The following is a 24171-nucleotide window of genomic DNA, read 5'->3' on the forward strand; positions in this document are numbered from 1 at the left end:
CCTAGCTGCCTATCTTTCCGATACACCGTGTATCCTTGGACGTTCAGCTCCCAGAGACATGCATCCTTTAGCCAGGTCTCAGTGATGGCCACAATATCATACCTGCCAATCTGTAGCTGTACGACAAGATCATCCACCTTATTCCTTATGCTGCGTGCATTTAAGTACAACACCTTAAGACCAGTATTTGATACTTTTTGCTTTGATTTCACTGCAACTTTATTGCATTGCAACTCATCCCAATGGCTACACATTTGCCCCATCACCTGCCTGTCTTCCCTGACATCTTTACTGCTCACTATCTTAGATTTATTTCTGTTTTCCCCTTCCTCCGCTCTATATGGGAGGGAAGCATTGGATTGATCTTAAGAGTAGGTGATAGGGCCAGCATAACATCGTGGGTCGAATGGCCTGCACTGTTCTGTGTTCTTTAAGAGCTGGGGAGTGAAATTTAATAATCAGATAGAAGTTTAGAGGGATATGGGACGACCTTGGTGGGCATGGAAGAGTTGGGCCGAAGGGTGTATGGCTATAAACTGGTCAGTTCATTAGAACAGTTAGGGAATGGGCTCATCTGAAGTAATAAGTGTTTGGGACTGGCATCCTGTGACCGGCCGCCCCTGTTCAGCCGGAGCCGGAGCCGCGGCCCGCCCGTCCGTCCGTTCCCCGGGGCGGGCCGGGGCTGCGCTGCCGGTTGTGACGCCCCGTACCGCCGGCGCCGCAGCCAGTGCGCATGTCTCACCGAGTCATTTGACGATTTATCCTGCTGCGTTTGAGTGCGGGAAGCCTGGCCAGGACCGGTCCAGACAGCCCGCTTTCACCCTGGTCTTCTGGCCAAGTGCCTCCCTGAAAGCGTCGTCGCCTTTTGCTGGGTCCCCATCCATCGATCCTTCCAGAGTCCCGCGTCGCGACAGTGACCGCCCTCCAGTAAGTACTTCAGGGGCTGGGACTACTCCTGTCACTACTTCAGGGGCTGTGAGCACCCTCGGGACGACTCCTCAGCGGGGTGGCCACTTAAAAAAAAGGGAGTTTGCCTTGGCGTGGGGTGGGCCAAGCCAACTGGGGCGCGGAGGGCGGGATAAGAGCGGTGTGGGGTCAGAGGTCACTGGAGGCTTTGGCCATGCTGTTGTTGTCCGCACGTTCCTCGCTGTTTTATCTCAGCAGTTTCAGTTTCGTTTCTCACGTTCAGAGATCTTGACTAGCAGCTTCCAGCCGAAGTGAGTTGCAGGATGTGGAGGAGGTTGGTGGTGAGGCACTGGAGTCATAACAAAAGTTGCCCTTGGCTAAGGTATCAGGAGCATCTCTGCAGAGGATGTACTTATTGTGCCTTCCTTGTGCATAAAACGTGCCAGGATGATTCACAGCAGCATCTAGTTCCTGGCTTGGTGCCACGTGAGCTGAGTCAAGATTGTTTAATGTAATATCCTGTAAACAAGTTTAAAAGAGAAAATACTGAAACCAAAAGAACCACAATCGCTGGCATTTATGGCAAGAGGATTCGAGTACAGGAGCAGGGAGGTACTACTGCAGTTGTACAAGGCCTTGGTGAGACCACACCTGGAGTATTGTGTGCAGTTTTGGTCCCCTAATCTGAGGAAAGACATCCTTGCCATAGAGGGAGTACAAAGAAGGTTCACCAGATTGATTCCTGGGATGACAGGACTTTCATATGAAGAAAGACTGGATGAACTGGGCTTGTACTCGTTGGAATTTAGAAGATTGAGGGGGGATCTGATTGAAACGTATAAGATCCTAAAGGGATTGGACAGGCTAGATACAGGAAGATTGTTCCTGATGTTGGGGAAGTCCAGAACGAGGGGTCACAGTTTGAGGATAGAGGGGAAGCCTTTTAGGACCGAGATTAGGAAAAACTCCTTCACACAGAGAGTGGTGAATCTGTGGAATTCTCTGCCACAGGAAACAGTTGAGGCCAGTTCATTGGCTATATTTAAGAGGAAGTTAGATATGGCCCTTGTGGCTACAGGGGTCAGGGGGTATGGAGGGAAGGCTGGGGCGGGGTTCTGAGTTGGATGATCAGCCATGATCATACTGAAAGGCGGTGCAGGCTCGAAGGGCTGAATGGCCTACTCCTGCACCTATTTTCTATGTTTTTATGTTTCTAATCTGTGCAGGTCGAAACAATATCTCCACCTCACTGCCGACCAACACTGGCACACCTCAGGGGTGTGTGCTTAGCCCACTGCTCTACTCTCCATATACACATGACTGTGTGGCTAGTCATAGCTCAAATACCATCTATAAATTTGCTGACGATACAACCATTGTTGGTAGAATCTCAGGTGGTGACGAGAAGGGATACAGGGGTGAGATATGCCAAATAGTCGAGTGGTGCTGCAACAACAGCCTGATATTCAATGTCAGTAAGACGAAAGAGCTGATTGTGGACTTCAAGAAGGGTAAGACGAAGGAACACATACCAATCCTCATAGAGGGATCAGAAGTGGAAAGAGTGAGCAGCTTCGAGTTCCTGGGTGTCAGGATCTCTGAGGATCTAACCTGCGCCCAGCATAGCGATGCAGCTACAAAGCAGACCCACCAGAGGCTATATTTCATTTGGAGTTTGAGGAGATTTGGTACGTTACCAAAAGCATTCGCAAATATCTACAGTTGCACTGTGGAGGGTATTCTAGCTGGCTGTGTCACTGTGTGGTATGGGGAGGGCAGGCAACTGCCCAGGATTGAAGTAAGGTGCAAAGAGTTGTAAGCTTTGTCTGCTCCATCGTGGGCACCAGCCTCCCGTAGTATCAAAGACATCTTCAAAAAGTGATGCCTCAAAAAGGCGGCATCCATCATTAAGGACCCCCATCACCCAGGACAGGCCCTCTTCTCATTGCTGTCATCAGGGAGGAGGTACAGGAGCCTGAAGGCATGCGCTCAGTGATTCAGGAACAGCTGCTTTCCCCTCCGCCATCTGATTTCTGAATAGACACTGATCCCATGAACAGTACCACCACTTCTTTATTTCTATTTTTACACTATTTTTAATAGTTAAATGTAAGGGATTTCTTCTTTTATGTTACTGCGAAGGCTAACAAAATGGCTTCTTTGTTATGTTATAATTAAAATGGCTTTTCTGTAATAATAACTGCGATGTAAGGAGTTCTCTCTCTCTGCTTGTTTGGGTTATATTATTGATAAGAGGGAGAACGAACCAATTGTGATAGATGTTATTCTTTCTTGTGTGTAAGCTATTTTTCGTGGGCTTTGGGTCAGAAGGCGGATGGGGACAGAGAGAGGAGACGCGATGCTGTAAGCTTGGTGGCGGGACGGACCCTGAGTGGGAGTCCGAGGCCCAGGGTGTTCGGCAAGGAGAGGAGACGAAGACAGACTCGCGTGGAGTGTCTGGTCGACCACCGTGGTTGGTCCCAGGCGGCGATTCAAGGTGGTTGGAGGGGATCGAATGGTAGAAAGAAGACTCCGTTAATTGAGCTCCAGCTGTTGTGCATGAAGTGGTTGAACTTTGATAAGTTTGGCGCCTTTTACTTTCCTTTTATATTTTACCTCTATTAATTACAGAGTTCCAGTAAGATCTGTAAAGTGTAATCATTTAATCGCAATTGGTGTATTGTCTGTTATCTGGCGGGGTGGGGTACATCACACAGCATCCACACAAACTTGATTACCCAGTTTGGCGGGGCCGAAGGCTGCTCCCCCTAGACGAAAGTGAGTTGAGCGAGCCTGAGGCTTACCAGGGGCCTATATAAATATATAGTTTCTGTAATTTACTGTTTGCCTATATTATTGTGTGTTGCTTGTATTGCTGACGCAAAGACAACAAATCTCACAACATATGCAGGTGATAGTAAACCTGACTCTGATTCTGATAATTGTTACTCTGGATCAAATGCAGCATAAAAAAAATCACGAAAGATAAAGAACACAACAAGTGGTGGATGCGGCTGAGTAAAGCCCTCCCAACCATTGAGCTCATCTACGTGAAACGCTGTCGTAGGAAAGCAGGATCCGTCATCAGGGAACCTCCATGCTCTCTTCTCACTGCTGCCATCAGGAGGAAGGTACAGGAGCCTCAGGAATCTCAGCACCAGATTCAGGAGCAGTTATTACCTCTCAAACCATCAGGCTCCTGAACCAAAGGGGATAACTTCACTCGTCCCCATCATTGGAATGTTCCCACGAATGATGGACTCACTTTCAAGGACTCTTCATCTTATGTTCTTGATATTTATTGCTTATTTATTTATATTATTGTTCCTTCATTTTGTATTTGCACAGTTTTGTTGTCTTCTGCACTCTGGTTGAACACCCTAGTTGGGTGGTCTTTCATTGATTCTGTGATCATTACTATTCTGTGGATTTGTCGAGTATGCCCACAAGAAAATAAATCTCAGGGTTGTATATGGCGATATATATAACAGTAAAAATATGAACCAAGGCATTACATATGTCTTTGATAATAAAAATTTACTTTGAACCTTAATAGTAAAATACACAATAAATGTAAATACATGAGGTAGCATATACATTTACTTAAATTATTAGTTCATAAAGTGATGCTAGGCACAGGAGTCTCTGTGCATCAGGTGACTTCCAGGAAATGATAAAGTAGTGGTGGTTTTAAATCTTTCTCCTTTAACCTTGAACAAATTGACTCTAGTTTTAGGCTTCCCTATCCTAGAAAAAAGACTGTGATTATTGCCCTTCTGGAAGCTTTAGGGAGACTATAGAGGAGATGTACCAGGATGCTGCCTGGATTAGAGAGCATGTCTTATGAGGGCTGACTGACCGAGCTGGGGCTTTTCTCTTTGGAACGAAGGAGGATGAGAGGTGACTTGATAGAGGTGTACAAGATGATAGTTGGGTAGTCAGAGACTTTTCCCAGGGCAAAGATGGCTAAAACAAGGGGGCATAATTTTAAGGTGATTGGTGGGAAGTGTGGTGAGGGGGTGATGTATCGAGGTAAGATTTTTACAGAGTGGTGGGTGCGTGGAATGCTCTGTTATTGATGATGGTAGAAGCAGATACATTAAGATAGGCACATGGATGATAGAAAAAAGGAGAGTTATGTAGGTTGGAAGAGTTAGATTGATCTTTGTGTGGGTTAAAAGATAGGAGCAGCATTGCGGGATGAACGGCCTGTACTGTTCATGTTATCTATCACTCTCACGATTTTACAAACTGCTCCCTCCCTGTCCAATTTCTCCTTATCACTCAAGCCTTCCAGTCCTGGCGACATCCTTATAAATCTCTTCTGGCCCCTCTCCAGCTTAACGACATCTTTCCTGTACTAGGCAAGCAGCTGTGGTCTTCCCAATGCCTTGTGCTACATCTTGTATTTGGTGCCCTAACTGACAAAGGCAAGCATGCCAAGCACCTTCGTCAGCCCTCCCCACCACTGAGAACAGCTACACGAAATGCTGTCGCAGGAAAGCAGGGACCCCCACCACCCCAGGTCATGCTCTTCTCGTGGAAGGAGGTACAGGAGCCTCAGGGGACACACCACTTGGTTCAGGAACAGTTATTAACCCTCAACCCACAGGCTCCTTAACCAGACGGAATAACTTCACTCAATTTCACTTGCCCCATCACTGAACTGTTGCCACAACCCATGGACTCACTTTCAAGGACTCTTCACCTCATGTTCTTGATATTTCTTTCTTTATAGGCGCCCGTTAGTCTCGAGACCATGGATTTGCGCCTTGGAAGGTTTCCAGGGCGCAGGCCTGGGCAAGGTTGTATGGAAGGCTGGCAGTTGCCCATGCTGCAAGGCTCCCCTCTCCACGACACCAATGTTGTCCAAGGGAAGGGCATTAGGATCCATACAGCTTGGCACCAGTGTCGTCGCAGGGCAATGTGTGGTTAAGTGTCTTGCTCAAGGACACAACACGCTGCCTCAGCCAAGGCTCAAACTAGCAACCTTCAGATCAATAGACAAACGCCTTAACCACTTGGCCACACGCCAACACGTCTTGATATTAATTATTATTATTTCTTTCTTTTTGTATTTGCACAGTTTGTTGTCTTTTGCACACTAGTCGCACGCCCAAGTTGGTGTGGTCTTCCATTGGTTATATTATGGTTATTATTTTATTGAGTATGCCGGCAAGAAAATCAATCTCAGTGTTGTATATGGTGAAACACATGCTTTGATAATAAATTTACTTCGAACTTTGGACCAGACTAGATGTGTCGTGACCGTTAGGGAGTGATGTCATCTGTCACTCTTTATGACAGACAATCATAAAGCTGTCTATAGCAGTGAGTAGCTGTCAATCATGTGAGATCATGGGTTTGCGCCTCTGGTGGACCGTGTCCTCGCCAGGGCGGGAAGATTTGAAGAACCAGCTGTTGCCCATGCAGTGGGCTCCCCCTCCCCATGTCACTGATGTAGTCCAAGGGAAGGGCAAGTGCTGATACAGCTTGGCACCAGTGTCGTCGCAAAGGTTGCCCGAGTGAAGATGTAAACAACATTAAACTGCCGTAAAGACCCCAGCTCCAGATTTCTTCCTCAGGGTTTACTCCTGAAGCCTTTCCCGTGGGTGGGTATGACCACAAGGCAGCGGAGGTTTAAAATCAGAGTTTTCCTTCTCCTATGCAGGCTGTCGTCCAAGGCTGATGAGCCCCACCTGCCCAAAGCAACTGGTTTTGAGGTGCCAGTAACCCGCCTTTGCCCCTTCTCCTGTCAGTAGAAACAGTTCCGCGGGGCCTCGTAGCTAAGCCGCACATGAAGGCCAAGAGTTGGACTTGGTTGTCAGAGACTGTTAGAGACGCACGCCATTTGGAGCATTTAATAGTGGGAGCTTAGCCCCACTATCACCCCCAGCTATGACAACCTAAGGAACCATTAAGCTATCTATAAGCTGTAATTGTTGTGTGTTTTTTTATAATTGTGTTATTTTTGTGCTGCATCGGATCCGGATTAACAATTATTTTGTTCTCTTTTACACCTGTGTACGGGAAGTGACATGAAACCATCTTGAATCCTGAAACGTGAATCTATACGGCTCAGTATCTCTGTTCTACAACAATTACCATCAACTGTGAAAGATGTTCCCTAGTTTAACCTACCAAAGTACATCACCTTCAACAGCACAGATGAGAATTGGGTAAAGGATGGAAGGAGAGAAATGTGTCTAACACACTCCCGTGACGTGAACGGCTCTGGTGTCGACTGTGTCGTAGAGTGCTAGAGGAGTACAGCACAAAAACAGGCCCCTTGGCCCATCAAGCCACTTAAACTGCCTACTCCCACCTACCTACGCCTGGACCATAGCCCTCCTTACCCCTACTGACGAAATGGCAGATGAGCTTAATGGGTACTTTGCACCTGTCTTCACTGTGGAAGACACTAGCAGTGTGCCAGAGGTCTGTGAGTGTCAGGGAGCAGGAGTGAGTGCCATTGCTATTATGAAGGAAAAAGTGTGAGGCAAACTGAAAGGTCTTCAGGTGGATAAGTCACCTGGACCAGATAGACTACATCCCAGAGTCCTGAGAGAGGTTGCTGAAGAGATAACAGGTGCATTGGTGATGATCTTTCAAGAATCACTTGATTCTGGCATGGTCCCAGAGGACTGGAAAATTGCAAATGTCTTTCAGAAGGGAGGAAGGCAAAAGAAAGGAAATTATAGGCCAATTAGCCTAACCTCAGTGGTTGAGAAAGTGTTGGAGTCTATTATTAAGGATGAGGTTTTGGGGTACTTGGAGACTAATGATAAAATATGTCAAAGTCAGTATGGTTTTTGTAAAAGGAAATCTTGCTTGGCAAATCTGTTAGAGTTCTTCAAGGAAGTAACAAGCAGGGGGGACAAAGGAGAGGCTGTGAATGCCTTTTACTTGGATTTTCAAAAAGCATTTGATAAGGCGCCACACATGAGGTTGCTTAACAAGATAAAATCCTATGGCGTTACAGGAAAGGTACTGGCATGGATAGTGAAATGGCTGACAAGCAGGAGGCAGCGAGTGGGAATAAAAGGGGCCTTTTGTGGTTTGCTGCTGGTCACTAGTGGTGTTCCTCAGGGGTCAGTATTGGGACCGCTGCTTTTCACATTAATGATTTGGATAATGGAATTGATGGTTTTGTGGTAAAGTTTGCTGATGATATGAAGACAGGTGGAGGGGTAGGTAGTGCTGAAGAAGCAATGTGATTGCAGCAAGACTTAGACAAATTGGGAGAATAGACAAAAAAGTGGCAGATGTAATACAGTGTTGGGAAATGTATCATAATGCATTTTGGTAAAAGGAACAATAGTGTGGACTATTAACTAAATGGGGAGAAGGTTCAAACATCAGAGGTGCACAGGGACTTAGGAGTCCTTGTGCAAGAATCCCAGGAGGTTAACTTACAGGTTGACTCTGTGGTAAAGAAGGCAAATGAAATGTTGGCATTTACTTCAAGGGGAATAGAATATAAAAGCAAGGAGATAATGCTGACCCTTTATAAGACACTAGCCAGGCTGCACTTGGAATGTTGTCAACAATTTTAGGCTTCATATCTCAGAAAGGATGTGTTGTCATTGGAGAGAGTCCCGAGGAGGTTCATGAGGATGATTCTGGGTAAGAAGGGGTTAACATGTGAGGAGATCTGTGGAAAATCCTTCTGAAGAAGTTGGTGGAATGACCCATAGAATACAAAATATAGAACAGTCCAGGCCCTTCAGCCCACAATGTTGTACTGACCCTACTTCAAGATCAATCTAACCCTTCCTTTGTTTGTCTTTCATCTGTTGCAAATTAGTTTTCTGCCTAGTCCCATCAACACACACCTGAACTATTGCCCCAATACCCCTCCCATTGGTGTTCTTAGCCAAATTTCTCTTTGATTACAGCATTTAAGAGAAATTTGGATCGGTACATGGATGGAAGGGGCAAGAAGACTGTAGTCATAGTGTAGGTTGATAGGACTAGGCAAAATAACAATTCCACATTGTATAGATGTTTCTGTGCTGTAATACTCTGATTCTACGTGTCAATCCAAGAGTACCTTAAATGTCTCTAACATATCTGCATCTACACCATCCATAGCAGCACCTTCCACACACACACCACTCTCTGTGCAAAAAAAACCCTTAAAATGACGCCCCCTTGTATTAGCCATTTCTACTCTGGGGAGAGAGTGTCTGGCTGTCCACTCGATCTGAGGGTTCGTCAAGATGAAATGTAAACTCTTTCTCTTTTCACAGATGCTGTGTGAGGGTGGCGAGGAGCTGAATCATATCAAATCTCTGCTCCTTTTGCTCCCCCGCTGCAGCCACTGTGGGATATTGATAACAGCTTGTGGCTGAGACCATGGTGTGTCGTTCCCTGAACAGTGATGGCCTGCCTCGTTATCACCTCCGGCGGATCGGCCGTAGACCTTCGCTGCCCGACGTCACCAACTACATTGAGTAGGTAGAACAGAGACCATAAGGCCCAAAACCACAAGATCAGAATCTGTTATCAAAGTGAGGAAGATGGAGGGATGTGACAGGGAGGATGAGTTTAGTTGGCCATTGGGTTACTAATCTAATTGGTTTGACACAACATTGTGGGCTGAAGGGCCTGTTCCTGTGCTGTACTGGTCTGTGTCCTATTACAAGACACAGGAGCAAAATTAGGCCATTTGACCAAATGAGTCTGCTCTGTCATCCATCATGGCTGATATATTATCCCTCTCAACCCCTTTCTCCTGCCTTCTCCCTGTAACATTTGCCCTAACTAATCTCAAATCTATCAACCTCTGCATTAAATATACTCAATGACTTGCACTCCACAGCCGACTGTGGCAATGAATTCCACAGATTCACCACCCTCTGGCTAAAGAAATTCCCCCTCTATTCTGAGATTCTGAGGCTGTGCCCCCTGGTACTGGACCCCCCCCCACTATGGAAACATCCTCTCCACAGCCACTCTCTTGGTGGTTTAGAGGCATAATAACTCATGCGTGATTGAATGGCGGCATAGGCCCAATCTGCTCCTGCCTTACGGAGACGGATCAGACAAGAACGAGAGCTCGTTAAGTTAATAAGGAATGAAAAATTAGAACTATGAAGATGGATGGGAAGAGTTTCCAAAAGTTTTTTTTAAAAAGCTGATTAGTGACTATTGGCAATGGATATAAGGTGAGGTGATATTTTTTACAAAAGCAAACTAAAGGGTGAAAGGGTTAGATGACTCTGAGGTTAAGTAGTCGTACAACACTGGGGCAGAAGGGCCTTGCAGTTATTTTGTAAATAATACTATTCTTTTGCACTTCTGGTCAGATGCTAATTGCATTTCATTGCCTTTGTACCTGTGCTCGGCACAATGACAATAAAGGTAAATCTAATCTAAAGTGCTGACTGCGGCTGTTCGTACAGAAGTTTGTGATGTTATCCCTCCCTCCCTCCCACACTCACCCTCTCCCTCACCCCTCGCTCCCTCACTCCTTCCCGCTCTCCTCCTCCCTCCCACATTCTTCCTTCCTCCATCTCTCCTTCCCACACCTCCCTCCACCCTCCCACCTACCCTCCACTATGCTCTCCCTCTCTGCCCCCACACCCTCTCCCTAATCATCCCATCGTCCCCCAATCCTCACTCCCTCTCCCTCCATCCACCACTGACTCACTCCATCCATCCATTCCTCACTACCACACCACTGACCAATCATCTATTTAACCCCAGCCTAATCCCAGAACAATTTACAATGACCAATTAACCTGCCAACCGGCATGTCTTCGGACTGTGGGAGGAAACTCGTGTGCAGACGGGGAGAACGTTCCCGCCCTTTGCAGGGAGGGGCAGGAAATAACTCCACCTTGATGCTACCACTACACAACCATGCTGCCTTGTGGATCAGCTGGACAGTCATAGTCTTTCTCCCCAGGGACGGGGAGTCCAAACCTACAGGGCACGAATTCAAGATAAGAGGAGAAGGATTTAAAAGAGACTTGAGAGGTAACGTCTTTACACAGAGGCTAGTGAGTACCTGGAATGAGCCGACTGAGGAAGTGGCAGGGTGGCGTAGTGGCCAGTGTAACGCTTTACTGTGCCAGGGATCAGGGTTCAATTCCTGCTGCTGTCGACGGAATGTGTACATTCTCCCCCGGGTTTCCTCCCACATGCCAGAAACATACAGGTTAGGGTTAGTAAGTTGTGGGCATGCAGTGCGCGTGCTGGAAGCATGGAGACTCTTGTGGGCTTCCCCCAGCACACCCTGTGACTGTGTTGGTCATTGATGGAAGCTCCACGTTTCACTGCATGCTTCAGTGTTCGTGTGACAAATAGAATTATTTGTTACTCGCTTGCACAGAAGGTGAGTTCTAACGTGATCTCCTCTCTTCTCTCACCCCCGCCCCTTAAAGCTTCGACAAGCGGGTGACCCTGATTGGCCGGAACAGCGAGGTTGTTGATTACGTTCTGAGCTCCACCCATGAGTCGCAGAAGAGGTGTATCTCTCGGACCCACGCTCGTGTTATCCGCTCCCCCTTGGGTAACCAGCACCGGCTGGTGGACTCCAGCTTTACCGGCGTCTACGTCAATGACCGGCGACTGGACGGTAAGTTCGGCAGGGACTTGCTGCTACTGACAGTGAATTATTGTTCATGGCTTCTTCCGCAAAATTTAATTGGCAGTTTGTAAGCATCATAAAGTTCTTCTATTAGTGGCATCTGTTATTGAATATTGACTGGATGGCACAGTTAGTGTAATGCTTTACAGCACCTGTGACCAGAAATCAATGGTTCAATTTAATATCTGAAAATATATACGGTATCCGACTTGAAATTCTTACTCTTCACAGACGACCACAAAACAGAAGAAAAACCCCAAGGGATGAATGGCAGGAAATGTTGGAACCCCAAAGCCCCCACTCCCCCTCCCCGCTGTAGCAAAAGCATCAACACCCCACCCAATATGCAATAACAATATACCACTCTCCCTCATTAACGAGAGAGAGCCTGTTTGAGATGTCAAAGCGTTGAGATGGACAAGTTTTTGGTGCACTCTAGACCGTAAGACATAGGAGCAGAATTAGGCTATTTGGCCCATGGAGTCCGCTCTGCCATTCAATCACATCTGATCCTTTCTCCCCCTCCACCTTAAATACACCCAACAACCTGGCCGCCATAGCTGCCTGTGATAATAAATTCCACAAATTCACCACCCTCCGGCTAAAGAAATTTCTCCACCTCTCTGTTTAAATGGACACCCCTCTATCCTGAGGGCGTCCACTCTTGTCCATAACTCCCCCACCATGGGAAATATCCTTTCCACATCTACTCTTTCAAGGCCTTTCAACATTTGAAAGGTTTCAATGAGATCCCTCCTTATCCTTCTAAATTCCAGTGAGTACAGACCCAGAGCCATCAAACGTTCCTCGTATGATAACCCTTTCATTCCTGGAATCATCCTTGTGAACCTCCTCTGAACCATCTCCAATGCCAGCACATCTTTTCTTAAATGAGGAGCCCAAAACTGTTCACACTACTCAAGGTGAGGCCTCACCAGTGCCTTATAAAGCCTCAGCATCACATCCCTGCTCTTGTATTCTAGACCTCCCGAAATTAATGCGAACATTGCATTTGCCGCCTTCACCACCAACTTAGCTTGTAAGTTGACCTTCAGGGTGTTCTGCACAAGGACTTCCAAATCCCTTTGTGTCTCAGAATTTTGGTTTTACTCCGTTTAGAAAACAGTCTGCACATTTATTTTTTTTTACTATCAAAGTGCACGGCTGAGCATTTTACAACATTGTATTTCATTTACCACTGTCTTACCCATTCTCCTGATCTGTCCAAAGTCTTTCTGCATTCTACCTGTTTCCTCAACACTATCTGTCCCTCCACCAATCTTCGTAGAATCTGCAAATTTGGCAACAAAGCTATCTATTCCATCATCTAAATCATTGATATACAACGTAAAAAGAAGTGGTCCCAACACTGACCCCTACGGAACACCACTAGTCACTGGCAGACAAGCAAAAAAGGATCCTTTTATTCTCACTCGCTGCCTCAAACCAATCAGCCAATGCTCTAACCATGTTAGTAGCTTTCCTGTAATGCCATGGGCTTTCAATTTGGTAAGCAGCCTCATGTGTGGCACTTTGTCGAAGGCCTTCTGAAAGTCCAAATATACAACATCCACTGCATCCCTTTTATCTATCCTACTTGTAATCTCCTCGAAGAATTCCAATAGGTTTGTCAGGGAAGGTTTTCCCTTAAGGAATCCATGCTGACTTTCTCCTAACTTGACTTGTGTCACCGAGTTCTCTATAGTCTCGTCCTTCACTATTGACTCTAACATCTTCCCAACCACTGAGGTCAGGCTAACTGGTCTATAATTGCCATTCTGTTGCCTTCCTCCTTTCTTAAAGAGTGGAGTGACATTTGCAATTTTCCAGTCCTCTGGCACCATCCCAGAGTCCAATGATTTTTGAAAGATCATTACTAATGCCTCCACCATCTCTACCACTACCTCATTTAGAATCCTACGGTGAAGTTCATCTAGTCCGGGTGACTTACGTACCTTTAGGTCTTTCAGCTTTTTGAGCACCTTCTCCCTTGTAATAGTAACTGCATTCACTTCTCTTCCCTCACACCCTTCAACTTCTGGCACACTACTAGTGTCTTACACAGTGAAGACATGCAAAATACTCATTTAGTTCATCGGCCATCTCCTTGTCCCCTGTTGTTATTTCTTCAGCCTCGTTTTCTTGTGGTCCTAAATCCACTCTCATTTCTCTTTTGTCTTTTACGTACTTGAAAAAGCTTTTATCATCCACTTTGATATTGTTGGCGAGCTTGCTTTCATGTTTCATCTTTTCCTTCCTCATGATTCTTTTAGTTGCTCTCTGTAGGGTTTTAAAAGCTTCCCAATCCTCTGTTTTCCCACTAAATTTTGCTTTGTTGTATGCCCTCCCTTTTGGTTTTACCTTAACTTTGACTTCTCTTGTCAGCCACAGTTGTATTACTTCGCCATTTGAGTATTGCTTCATTTTTGGAATACATCTATCCTGTGTCTTCCTCCTTTTTCCAGAAACTCACGCCAATGCTGCTCTGTTGTCATCCCTGCCAGCATCTCCTTCCAATTTACTGTGGCCAACTCCTCTCTCATACCACTGTAATTTCCTTTACTCCACTGAAATACTGCTGTGTCAGACTTTACTTTCTCCATATCAAATTAAAAGTTGAACACAATCATACTTATCTGAGTTGAACTCCATCTGCCACTTCTCAGCCTGGTTTTGCATCCTATCAATGTCCCGCTGTAACCTCTGACAGCCCTCCACACTATCCACAACACCTCCAACCTTCCACTTCCTCATCCAGGTCATTTATAAAAAATCACGAAGAGTAGGGGTCCCAGAACAGATCCCTGAGGCACACCACTGGTCACCAGCCTCCATGCAGAATATGACCCATCTACAACCACTCTTTGCCTTCTGTGGGCTAACCAGTCCTGGATCCACAAAACAATGTCCCCTTGGATCCCATGCCTCCTTACTTTCTCAATAAGCTTTGCATGGAGTACCTTATCAAATTCCTCGCTAAAATCCATGTACATGACATCTATAGCTGTACTTTCATCAATGTGTTTAGTCACATCCTCAAAAAATTTCATTCAGGCTCGTAAGGCACAACCTGCCTTTGACAAAGCCATGCTGACTATTCCTAATCATACTATGCTTCTCCAAATGTTCATAAATCCTGCCTGTCAGGATCTTCTCTGTCAACTTACCAACCACTGAAGTAAGACTCACTGGTCTATAATTTCCTGGGCTATACCTACTTGCTTTCTTGAATAAGGGAACAACATCCACAACCCTCCAATCGTTTGAACGTCTCCCGTCCTCATTGATGATGCAAGGTCATCACCAGAGGTTCAGCAATCTCCTCCAAGGCCTTCTCATGGCCCCTTCTGGCTCTCCTAATTTCATTCTTAAGCTCCTTCCTGGAGCATTATAATCTAGATCTCTATCATTACCTAGATTTTTTATACTTTTGTAGTCTTTTCTAGTCTTTTCTTCTTGACTAGATTTACAACAGCCTTTGTACACCACGGTTCCTATACCCTGTCATCCTTTCCCTGTTTCATTGGAACGTATCTACACAGAACCCCACACAAATATCCTCTTGTGGCGACCCACTTCCTATGCAGGCGAACCGGCTCACAAAATGGCGTGCGCGTCGGCAGAGAGGTTAACCCCAAAATGGCGGTGGACCTCCTTCACCAGCAAGGGGAGAAAGCCCGCGCGTGGGAAGAGACTTTTGTAATGCACCTGTGATGTCATTTCCACCTGGAGAGGGCGGGAACGGAACTGCGTAAAAGCCAGTGCCGCGAAGTTTGAATAAACTAGTCTCGAGTGCAACTTACAGACTGCGTGTCGTTATTTCTAGCTCTGTGTGTAGCACATTGCTACATTGGTGACCCCGACGGTCCAAACAGGGTTTGGACCAAAGATGATCAACTCTTCATCTGTTCACGCAGTTTCGCTAAAACTGCCAACTTTCTGGACGCTGCGACCACGTGTGTGGTTTGACCAAGCAGAAGCCCAGTTCCAGATTCAGCAGATATCCTCGGATTCCACACGTTACTACGACGTGGTGAGCTCCCTTGACCAGGAGGCAGCCGCACGGATTGAGGATTTCCTACAGTCACCTCTGGAAGGAGGAAAATATGCAGCATTCAAAGCGCTGCTCATAGGGACCTTTGGCCTCTCACGGCATGAGCGAGGTGCCCACTTGCTGCACCTGGACGGTTTGGGAGATGGGCCGCCGGCAGCATTAATGAACAAGATGCTGGCCCTGGCTGAAGGACACAAGCCCTGCCTCATGTGTGAGCAGGCGTTCCTAGAGCAACTGCTCGAGGACATACATCTGCTGCTGGCCAACACAGATTTCAGTGACCCCGGAAGGTGGCGGCCCGGGCAGACGTGCTGTGGAAAGCCAAGATGGAGAGCGAGGCATCCGTCAGACGGATTACCAAGCCATGTGCCCAACAGCAGGCCAGACCAGGCCCAGCAACACAGCGCACACAACCCGGAGGCAGGAGTGAGGAGGCCAATGAACAGTGGTGTTTCTACCACCAGTGATGGGGCACAGAAGCCCGCCGTTGTTGCCCGCCCTGCAAGTTCCTGGGAAACGCCAGTGCCAGGGCCAGCTGCCGCTAATGGCTACGGCGGCTGGCAACCAGGACAGCCTTCTGTACATCTAGGACAAGCAGGCGGGAGGCCGCTTCTTGGTCGACACCAGAGCGGAAATCAGCATCTTACCCCCGATGGGGTACGGCACCCGCAACAGGGAGCCAGGACCCACCCTGAGGGCCACAAACGGCAGCATGATACAGACCTACGGCACCCGCACAGTGCAGCTACAGTTCGGCGCCAGCCAGTTCACGTGGGACTTCACACTGGCCGCCGTGGCCCAACCACTCCTGGGGGCGGACTTCTTGCGAGCTCACAGCCTGCTGCTGGACTTGCAAGGGAAAAGACTGGTCCATGCCAAGACTTTCCAGACGTTCTCCCTGGGTGAAGCCAAGTTGCCAGCCCCACACCTGGATTCCATCACGCTGTCTGACAATGAATTCACCAGAATGCTGGCGGACTTTCCATCAGTTCTGGCACCGCAGTTCACGGCAGCCATGCCCAGACACTGAGTACAACACCACATTCCGACCCAGGGACCACCCCTCCATGCCCGCACACGAAGGCTCCCCCCGGACAAGCTCCGCCTGGTGAAGGAGGAGTTCAACAGGATGGAGGAATTGGGGATCACGCGGCGGTCCGGCAGCCCATGGACCTCCCCCCTGCACATGGTGCCCAAAGCAGCCGGGGGCTGGAGACCATGCGGTGACTACCGCAGACTGAACGAGGCTACAACTCCAGACAGCTACCCCATGCCACACATACAGGACTTTGCAGCAAACCTGCACGGGGCAAGCATCTTTTCCAAAGTAGACCTTGTCCGGGGATACCATCAAATCCCGGTGCATCCTGAAGACATCCCCAAAACAGCACTCATTACCCCGTTCAGCCTGTTTGAATTCCTCTGAATGCCGTTTGGCCTGAAGAATGCCGCACAGACGTTCCAGCGGCTAATTGACGCGGTGGGACGCGACCTGGACTTTGCGTTCATCTATTTGGACGACATCCTCATAGCCAGCAGTAGTCGTCAGTAGCATCTGTCCCACCTCCGCCAGCTCTACTCCAGCCTGAGTGATTTCGGCCTCACGATCAACCCGGCCAAATGCCAGTTCGGACTCGACACCATGGACTTCCTGGGCCACAGGATTACCAAAGATGGGGCAACACCTCTGCCCGTCAAGGTAGACGCGATCCGCTACTTCGCCCGGCCCAACACAGTCAAAGGCCTGCAGGAGTTGGTTGGTATGGTGAACTTCTACCAGCACTTCTTCCCCCCAGCAGCCCGTATCATGCGCCCTTTGTTCACCCTGATGTCTGGTAAAGGCAAGGATATTACTTGGGACGAAGAGGCCGTGGCTGCTTTTGTTAAAGCCAAGGAGGCCTTGGCAGATGCCGCGATGCTGGTGCACCCCAGAACGGACGTTCTAACCGCCCTCACAGTGGACGCATCCAACACAGCAGTCAGTGGAGTGCTGGCAACCCCTGGCATTCTTCAGCAGGCACCTACGGCCACCCGAACTCAAGTACAGTGCCTTCGACCGGGAGCTGTTGGCACTATATCTGGCAATCCGGCATTCAGATTAGATTAGATTATGAGGACACACAGGCCTCTTTTATTGTTATTTAGTAATGCATGCATTAAGAAATGATACAATGTTCCTCTAGTGTGATATCACAGAAACACAAGACAAACCAAGACTAAAAAACTGACAAAAAAAACCACATAATTATAACATATAATTACTACAGTGCAAAGCAATACCATAATTTGATAAAGAACAGACCATGGGCATGGTAAAAAAAGGTACTTAGAAGGCAGGCTGTTCACTGCATTCATGGACCACAAACCGTTGACCTTCGCGTTCACGAAGCTGTCCGATCCCTGGTCGGCCTGCCAGCAGCAACATCTGTCCTAAATTTCCGAGTATATGACGGACATCCAGCATGTCTCGGGAAAGGACAACATTGTGGCGGGCACACTCTCCAGACCAACTATTCAGGCCCTGTCCCACGGGGTGGACTATGCAGCACTAGCAGAGGCGTAGCAGGCAGACAACGAGATGCCCAGTTACAGGACCACAGTCTTGGGTTTGCAGCTGCAAGACTTCCTCGTAGGCCCAGGTGAGAGGACCCTCCTGTGTGACGTGGCTACTGGCCAACCTCGCCCCATCATCCCGGCAGCCTGGCGGCAGCGAGTTTTGACTCCATACAGGGCTTGGTGCACCCATCTATCAGGACAACCATCCGGATGGTCTCCAGCAAGTTCGTGTGGCACGGACTTCACAAACAGGTGAGCGAATGGGCCAAAACGTGCACGCAGTGACAAACAGCCAAGGTGCAGCGGCACACCAAAGCCCCGCCGCAGCAGTTCGAACCCACCCTCCGGAGGTTCGACCACATCCATGTGGATATCGTGGGGCCCCTGCCAGTGTCGTGAGGAGCGCGGTACCTCCTAACTATGGTAGACCGGTTCACCAGATGGCCAGAGGCGGTCCTGCTCAATGACACCACCGCCGATTCCTGCGCCCGAGCACTGATTGCAACCTGGGTAGCACGCTTCGGGATACCGGCCCACATTACCTCCGACAGGGGCGCCCAGTTCACCTCCAGCCTGTGGTTGGCTGTGGCCAGCCTGTTGGGATCACAGCTACACCACAGAACTGCGTACCACCCACAGTCGAACGGACTAGTGGAGCGCTTCCACTGTCACTTGAAGTCGGCTCTCATGGCCCACCTGGAAGAGCCTAACGGGTGGACGAGCTTCCCTGGGTCCTGCTTGGAATCCGCACAGCGCCCAAAGAGGATTTGCACACCTCGTCGGCCGAGTTGGTGTACGGCGCACCCCTGGTCGTCCCAGGAGAGTTCATACCAGCCCCAAGGGGGCAAGAGGAAGAACCCGCAGCAGTCCTGGACAGACTACGTGAGAGGCTCGGTAACCTGGCCCCCATACCCACTTCACAGCATGGACAGATCCCGACCTGCGTACCCAAAGACCTGCAGAACTGTGAGTTTGTATTGGTACGAAGGGGCGCACACCGGGCACCTACAGTGACCATACGAGGGGCCGCTCAAGGTGATCAGGAACAACGGATCCACGTACGTTCTGGACATTGGGGGAAAGAGGAGGTTTTCACGGTGGACCGACTCAAACCGGCCCATGTGGCCTTGGCGCAGCCGGTGGAGGTTCAGGTGGCGCAGGGGCAGAGGCAGACTGCCCAAGCAGAGACTGACCCTGCCTGTGGACACGGGGGGCTGTACCGCCGGTTCTGTGGCGACCCACTTTCTCCGCAGGCGAACCAGCTCACAAAATGGCGCGCGTGTCAGCAGAGAGGCCAGCCCCAAAATGATGCTGGGCTGCCTTCTTCACCAGCAAGGGGAGAAAGCCCGCATGCGGGAAGAGACTTTTGTAATGCACCTCTCATGTCATTTCCGCCCGGAGAGGGCGGGAACAGAACTGCGTAAAAGCCAGTGCCATGAAGTTCGAATAAACTAGTCTCGAGTGCAACTTCCAGACTGCGTGCCGTTATTTCTAGCTCTGTGTGTAGCACATTGCTACACCCTGAACATTGGCCACATTTCTTCCGCATGTTTCCTAGAGAACATCTGTTCCCAATTTATGCTTCCAAGTTCCTGCCTGATTGCCTCATATTTCCCCTTACTCCAATTAAACACTTTCCTAACTTGTCTGTTATCCCTCTCCAATGCTGTGGTAAAGGAGATAGAGTTGTGATCACTATCTCTAAAATGCTCTCCCACTGAGATCTGCTGAGATCTGACACCTGACCAGGTTCATTTCCCAATACCAGATCAAGTATAGCCTCTCCTCTTGTAGGCTTATCTACATATTGTGTCAAGAAACCTTGCTGAACACACCTAACAAAGTCCATTCCATCTAAATGCCTCACTCCAGGGAGATGCCAATCAATATTTGAGAAATTAAAATCTTCCACCACAACAACACTTATTATTACTCCTTTCCAGAATCTGTCTACGTATCTGCTCCTCAATGTCCCTGTTACTATTGGGTGGTCTATAAAAAACACCCAGTAGAGTTACTGACCCCTTTCTGTTTCTAACTTCTACCCACAGAGACTGTGTAGACAATGCCTCCATGACTTCCTCCTTTTCTGCAGCTGTGACATTATCTCTGATCAACAGTGCCACGCCCCCACCTCTTTTGCTTCCTTCCCTGTCCTTTCTGAAACATCTAAAGCCTGGCACTTGAAGTAGCCATTCCTCCCCGTGTCATACGGCACGGCGTGCAATGAAGTCGTATGGCACAGCACATTGTGATGATGGTGATCATCTCTAATTGGGAGCTCAGCCTCATTGTTGAGGACATGCTATGTTGGCATAGGAAGCATGGCGACACTTGTGGATTTGCCCCCAGAACATCTTCACACTGCATGGTGGTTAACACAAATGACGCACTTCATTGGATGTTTCGATGTTGTGATGTACATGTGACAAATAAAGCTAACCTTTCAGATCTTTAAATCTTTATTTTCCCACTGAACCATTCAAGTAGTTGCGTCCTGTAACTTTCTCCCAGGACTCCACTGAAAACTCATCGGTACTATATGCAGTACTATATGTTGTCACGAGGTGCATTTACCAGGCTTGTCGACACACGGACCTCTTCATGACTGCAATTCATGTTCTTATTTTTTTACTTGCTCATTTGTTTTCTTTTGCACATTGGTTGTTTGTCAGTCTTTGTTTATGTATGGTTTTTCATAAATTTTATTGTATTTCTTTATTTTCCTGTAAAATGCCTGCAAACAAAATGAATCTCAAAGTAGTACATCCTCAGTGGCCACTTTTTTGTGGGGAAGGAGAGATTCCGGGGGGGGATGGGCGGAATCAATGTGCCTGATCCATTTTGTTTGTTTTTTTGTGGGGAAGGAGGGATTCCGGCGGGGGGTGGGGGGGTCAATGTGCCTGATCCATTGATCCATTTTGTTTTTTTTGTGGGAGAGGAGGGATTTAGGGGTGGATGTGCCTGATCCATTGTGTTCATTTTTTTTTGCGTGGGGGTTTGAGAGATTTGTGCTACATTTCTTTACTTTTCTTTCTTGATTTCTTGGCTACCTGGAGACTGGAAGAATATCAGAGTTACATACTTTGATAATAAATGACCTTTGAACCAGTATGGAGGCTTGACTACTGAAAGGCCTGGCTCTTTCATCGGTTCCTTCATCAAGCCCTCAGCTCCATCACGCGTACTCACCTCCCCACCATTGAGGACACCTCAGATGGCAATGGTTTAAAAAGCAGCATCCCATCACCCAGGCCACACCCTCTTCTCATTGCTACCATCAGGGAGGAGGTACAGAAGCCTGAAGACACAATGCTCAGGAACAGCTTCCTGCCCTCTGCCGTCAGATTCCTGAATGGACATGAACACATGCACGCTACCTCCCTATTTGTTTTTTTGTTCTCTTTTTACACTACTTCATTTAATTATATATAATAACCACGGCAAGCGCATGTACCTAATAAAGTGGAAAACAAAGATTTTGCTTTCTGGAGACTTCTGTGTGTACCTTAAGGGTTTTGGACTGCTGATCATGAAAATCGCCATTGAATTTCCCTAACACAACATTTGTTTGAAATCACCTATATTTGTTATTTCAATTCATAATTCATTAAAATGTTACCCACAATCTAAGTTGAAAAGTTTTCCATCTTGTCTGGGCATGCTTAGGCAGGGCAGGTGCTGGATAGCGGATATAAACTTATAAAGGCTATAAATTTCTGTGACGGATTTTGGGATCAGTTATTCTGAGAAACATCTGTCTCAAATATCAAAATTCAGGAAGGCATATTTGTTGGTCCACAAATCAAAGAGGTCATCAATTACAGGCAATTTGAAGAACTTCTAGTGGGTCTGGGGAAAATCGCATGGAAGGCGTTCAAGGATGTTGTTGAAAATTTTCTGTCAACTACAGGGCACCAAACTACATGCAGCTGGTTGACAACGTGCTTCAAGTACATAAAACAATGAAGTGCAACATGTCATTAAAGATTAATTTTCTGCATTCCCATTTAGACTTCTTCCCTGCAAATCTTGGCGCTGTCAGTGACAAGCATAGTGAAAGGGTTTTTCAGGACATTGTGGTCATCGAGAAACCGTATCAGGGCAACTGGAATCCATCAATGCTGGCTGATTATTATTGGACCCAAATGAGAAGCCTCAGACACTGAGTACAAATGAAAATCATCAAAACATTTTTAGCTTAGTTGAACTATGGCAAAGCATCAACACTGTTATGCAATTAAGCGCATTATATTCAATAAAAGTTAATTTCTTCTTTCTCCAAATTCCTATGTGATACACGTAGTTTGAAATTATATTTGTGTTTAGCTTCAAGCGATTTATCAGAAACAAAAAAATTCAGAGGAAGCAACACTTTTCAAAAAGTTTGTTGTCCAGTGTTATCGATTTTCTTTGATTTGGAATATGCAGGAATGGGGGGGGTGGGTGTAGATTGACGGCAGGCAAAAGGGTTTGAGTTAAATGTGGTGCCAGATTCGGGGCACCTGTCCATGTGCTGTGCTGTACTGTTCTGTTTTGTGTGATGAGCGAGCTTACCTTGGTTATCACCTGCCTTTGTGCGTCTCCCTCCCAGGTGATGTGGTCCTGAGCGAAGGAGACACCGTGACATTTGGCCATCCCCAGAGTTGTCGAGTGGACCAAGGAGAGAGGGTGCGGCAGCCTAACTCCGAGTTTTACTTCATGGTAAACAAAATGTGTTTAGTTGGAACAGACTGTTGAGTGTAATGTGAGTCACTGGAACATTCCTGACAGCAGACAGAACCTCAGTCTCCGTCAATCCCATACCCTTGTAGGGTCCTTGCAAGAGCCCTAACTGAGGGCTTAAGCTAATTTGGCAGGGGGATGGGAACCAGAGTGATGGGGCAGTTAGTATACAAGCAGAGGCAGTGTGTAGTGAGACTGAGGAAGGACAGGCAGATGATGGGGCAAAATTGCAGTCAGTGGGATGAGTTGAAGTGTAACGGGGACAAAATCGAAAAAGGTGATGAATACAGGACTGAAGGTGTTATATTTGAATGTTCACAGTTTACAGACTAAGGTAAATTATCTTGGAGTGCAGTTGGAGATTGGCAGGTACAACGTGGGCATTGCTGAGTCATGGCTGAAAGGAGATCATAGCTTAATCATAAGACCATAAGAGACAGGAGCATAATTAGGCCATTCGGTCCATCGAACCTGCCATTCTATCATGGCTGATTTATTATCCCTGTCAAGTACGTACGTACGTACACACACACACACACACACACACACACACACACTCTCTCTCTCTCTCTGTCTGTCTTTCTCTCTCTCTCTTCCCCCCCCCCCATTCTTGTTTGTTTAAATAATTAATTGTGGGTTATATGTGTAAATATGTGAATTGCATACATCACCACACTACCACATGATACGTGTGTGGCCTTGCTTGAGGTAAGCCCAAAGTTAGACCTGCATTCCTGGACTCCTGTATCTTCCATTAAATTAGTTTAATATTCTGAAGTTGCAAAACATACCCTAACAACCTTTGCTTTAAATATACTCATTGCTTTAACCTCCACTGCCATCTGTAGCAATGAATTCCACAGATTCACCGCCTTCTGACGAGAGAAATTCCTCTTCAGCTCTGTTCTAATTGGAGGCCCCTCTATACTGAGGCAGTGCCCTCTGGTCCTAGACTCCCCCACAATAGGAAACTGATCCTCCCGTGTCCGCTCTATTGAGGCTTTTTGGTATTCAATAGGTTTCAGTGAGATCCCCCCACCTCAATCTTCTAAACTCCAGCAAGTACAGAACCAGAGCCATCAAGTGCTCCTCATATGTTAACCCTTTCATTCCTGGAATCATTCTCGTGAACCGCCTTTGGACTCTCTCCAATGCCAGCTCATCTTTTCCTGGATAAGGGGCACAAACTGCTCATGATGTCTCACGCAGTGCTCGTGTGCTGTGTACGTTGGCATTCAGTGTCTTCTTCCATTGCCCATGGGCTGAGGAGGCAGATTATGGGCCAACAAGTTAGAGAGATAAAGGGTAAATGTGAGGAAATGGGATAGATAGA

At 47.5% G+C, this 24171-nt stretch overlaps 1 protein-coding gene across 4 annotated transcripts in view; it reads left to right on the plus strand.

Annotated features, from left to right (window-relative positions):
- The first annotated feature begins 755 nt into the window (after positions 1-755).
- Positions 756-24171, plus strand: part of LOC140195624 (uncharacterized) — a 155254-nt gene continuing 131838 nt past the window's right edge. The window contains exons 1-5 of one of the 4 annotated variants that reach the window (XM_072254283.1): positions 756-927; positions 2133-2594; positions 9159-9362; positions 11298-11491; positions 22708-22817. In XM_072254283.1, coding sequence (XP_072110384.1) covers positions 9265-9362; positions 11298-11491; positions 22708-22817 — 402 coding nt within the window. In that variant the 5' untranslated portion in view covers positions 756-927; positions 2133-2594; positions 9159-9264. Of the gene's footprint in view, positions 928-2132; positions 2595-9158; positions 9363-11297; positions 11492-22707; positions 22818-24171 lie in introns of those variants that run through there. The other 3 variants (XM_072254282.1, XM_072254285.1, XM_072254284.1) reach the window with 3 other exon arrangements.

Source organism: Mobula birostris, chromosome 3 (assembly GCF_030028105.1).
Source record: "Mobula birostris isolate sMobBir1 chromosome 3, sMobBir1.hap1, whole genome shotgun sequence".
Lineage (NCBI taxonomy): Eukaryota > Metazoa > Chordata > Chondrichthyes > Myliobatiformes > Myliobatidae > Mobula > Mobula birostris.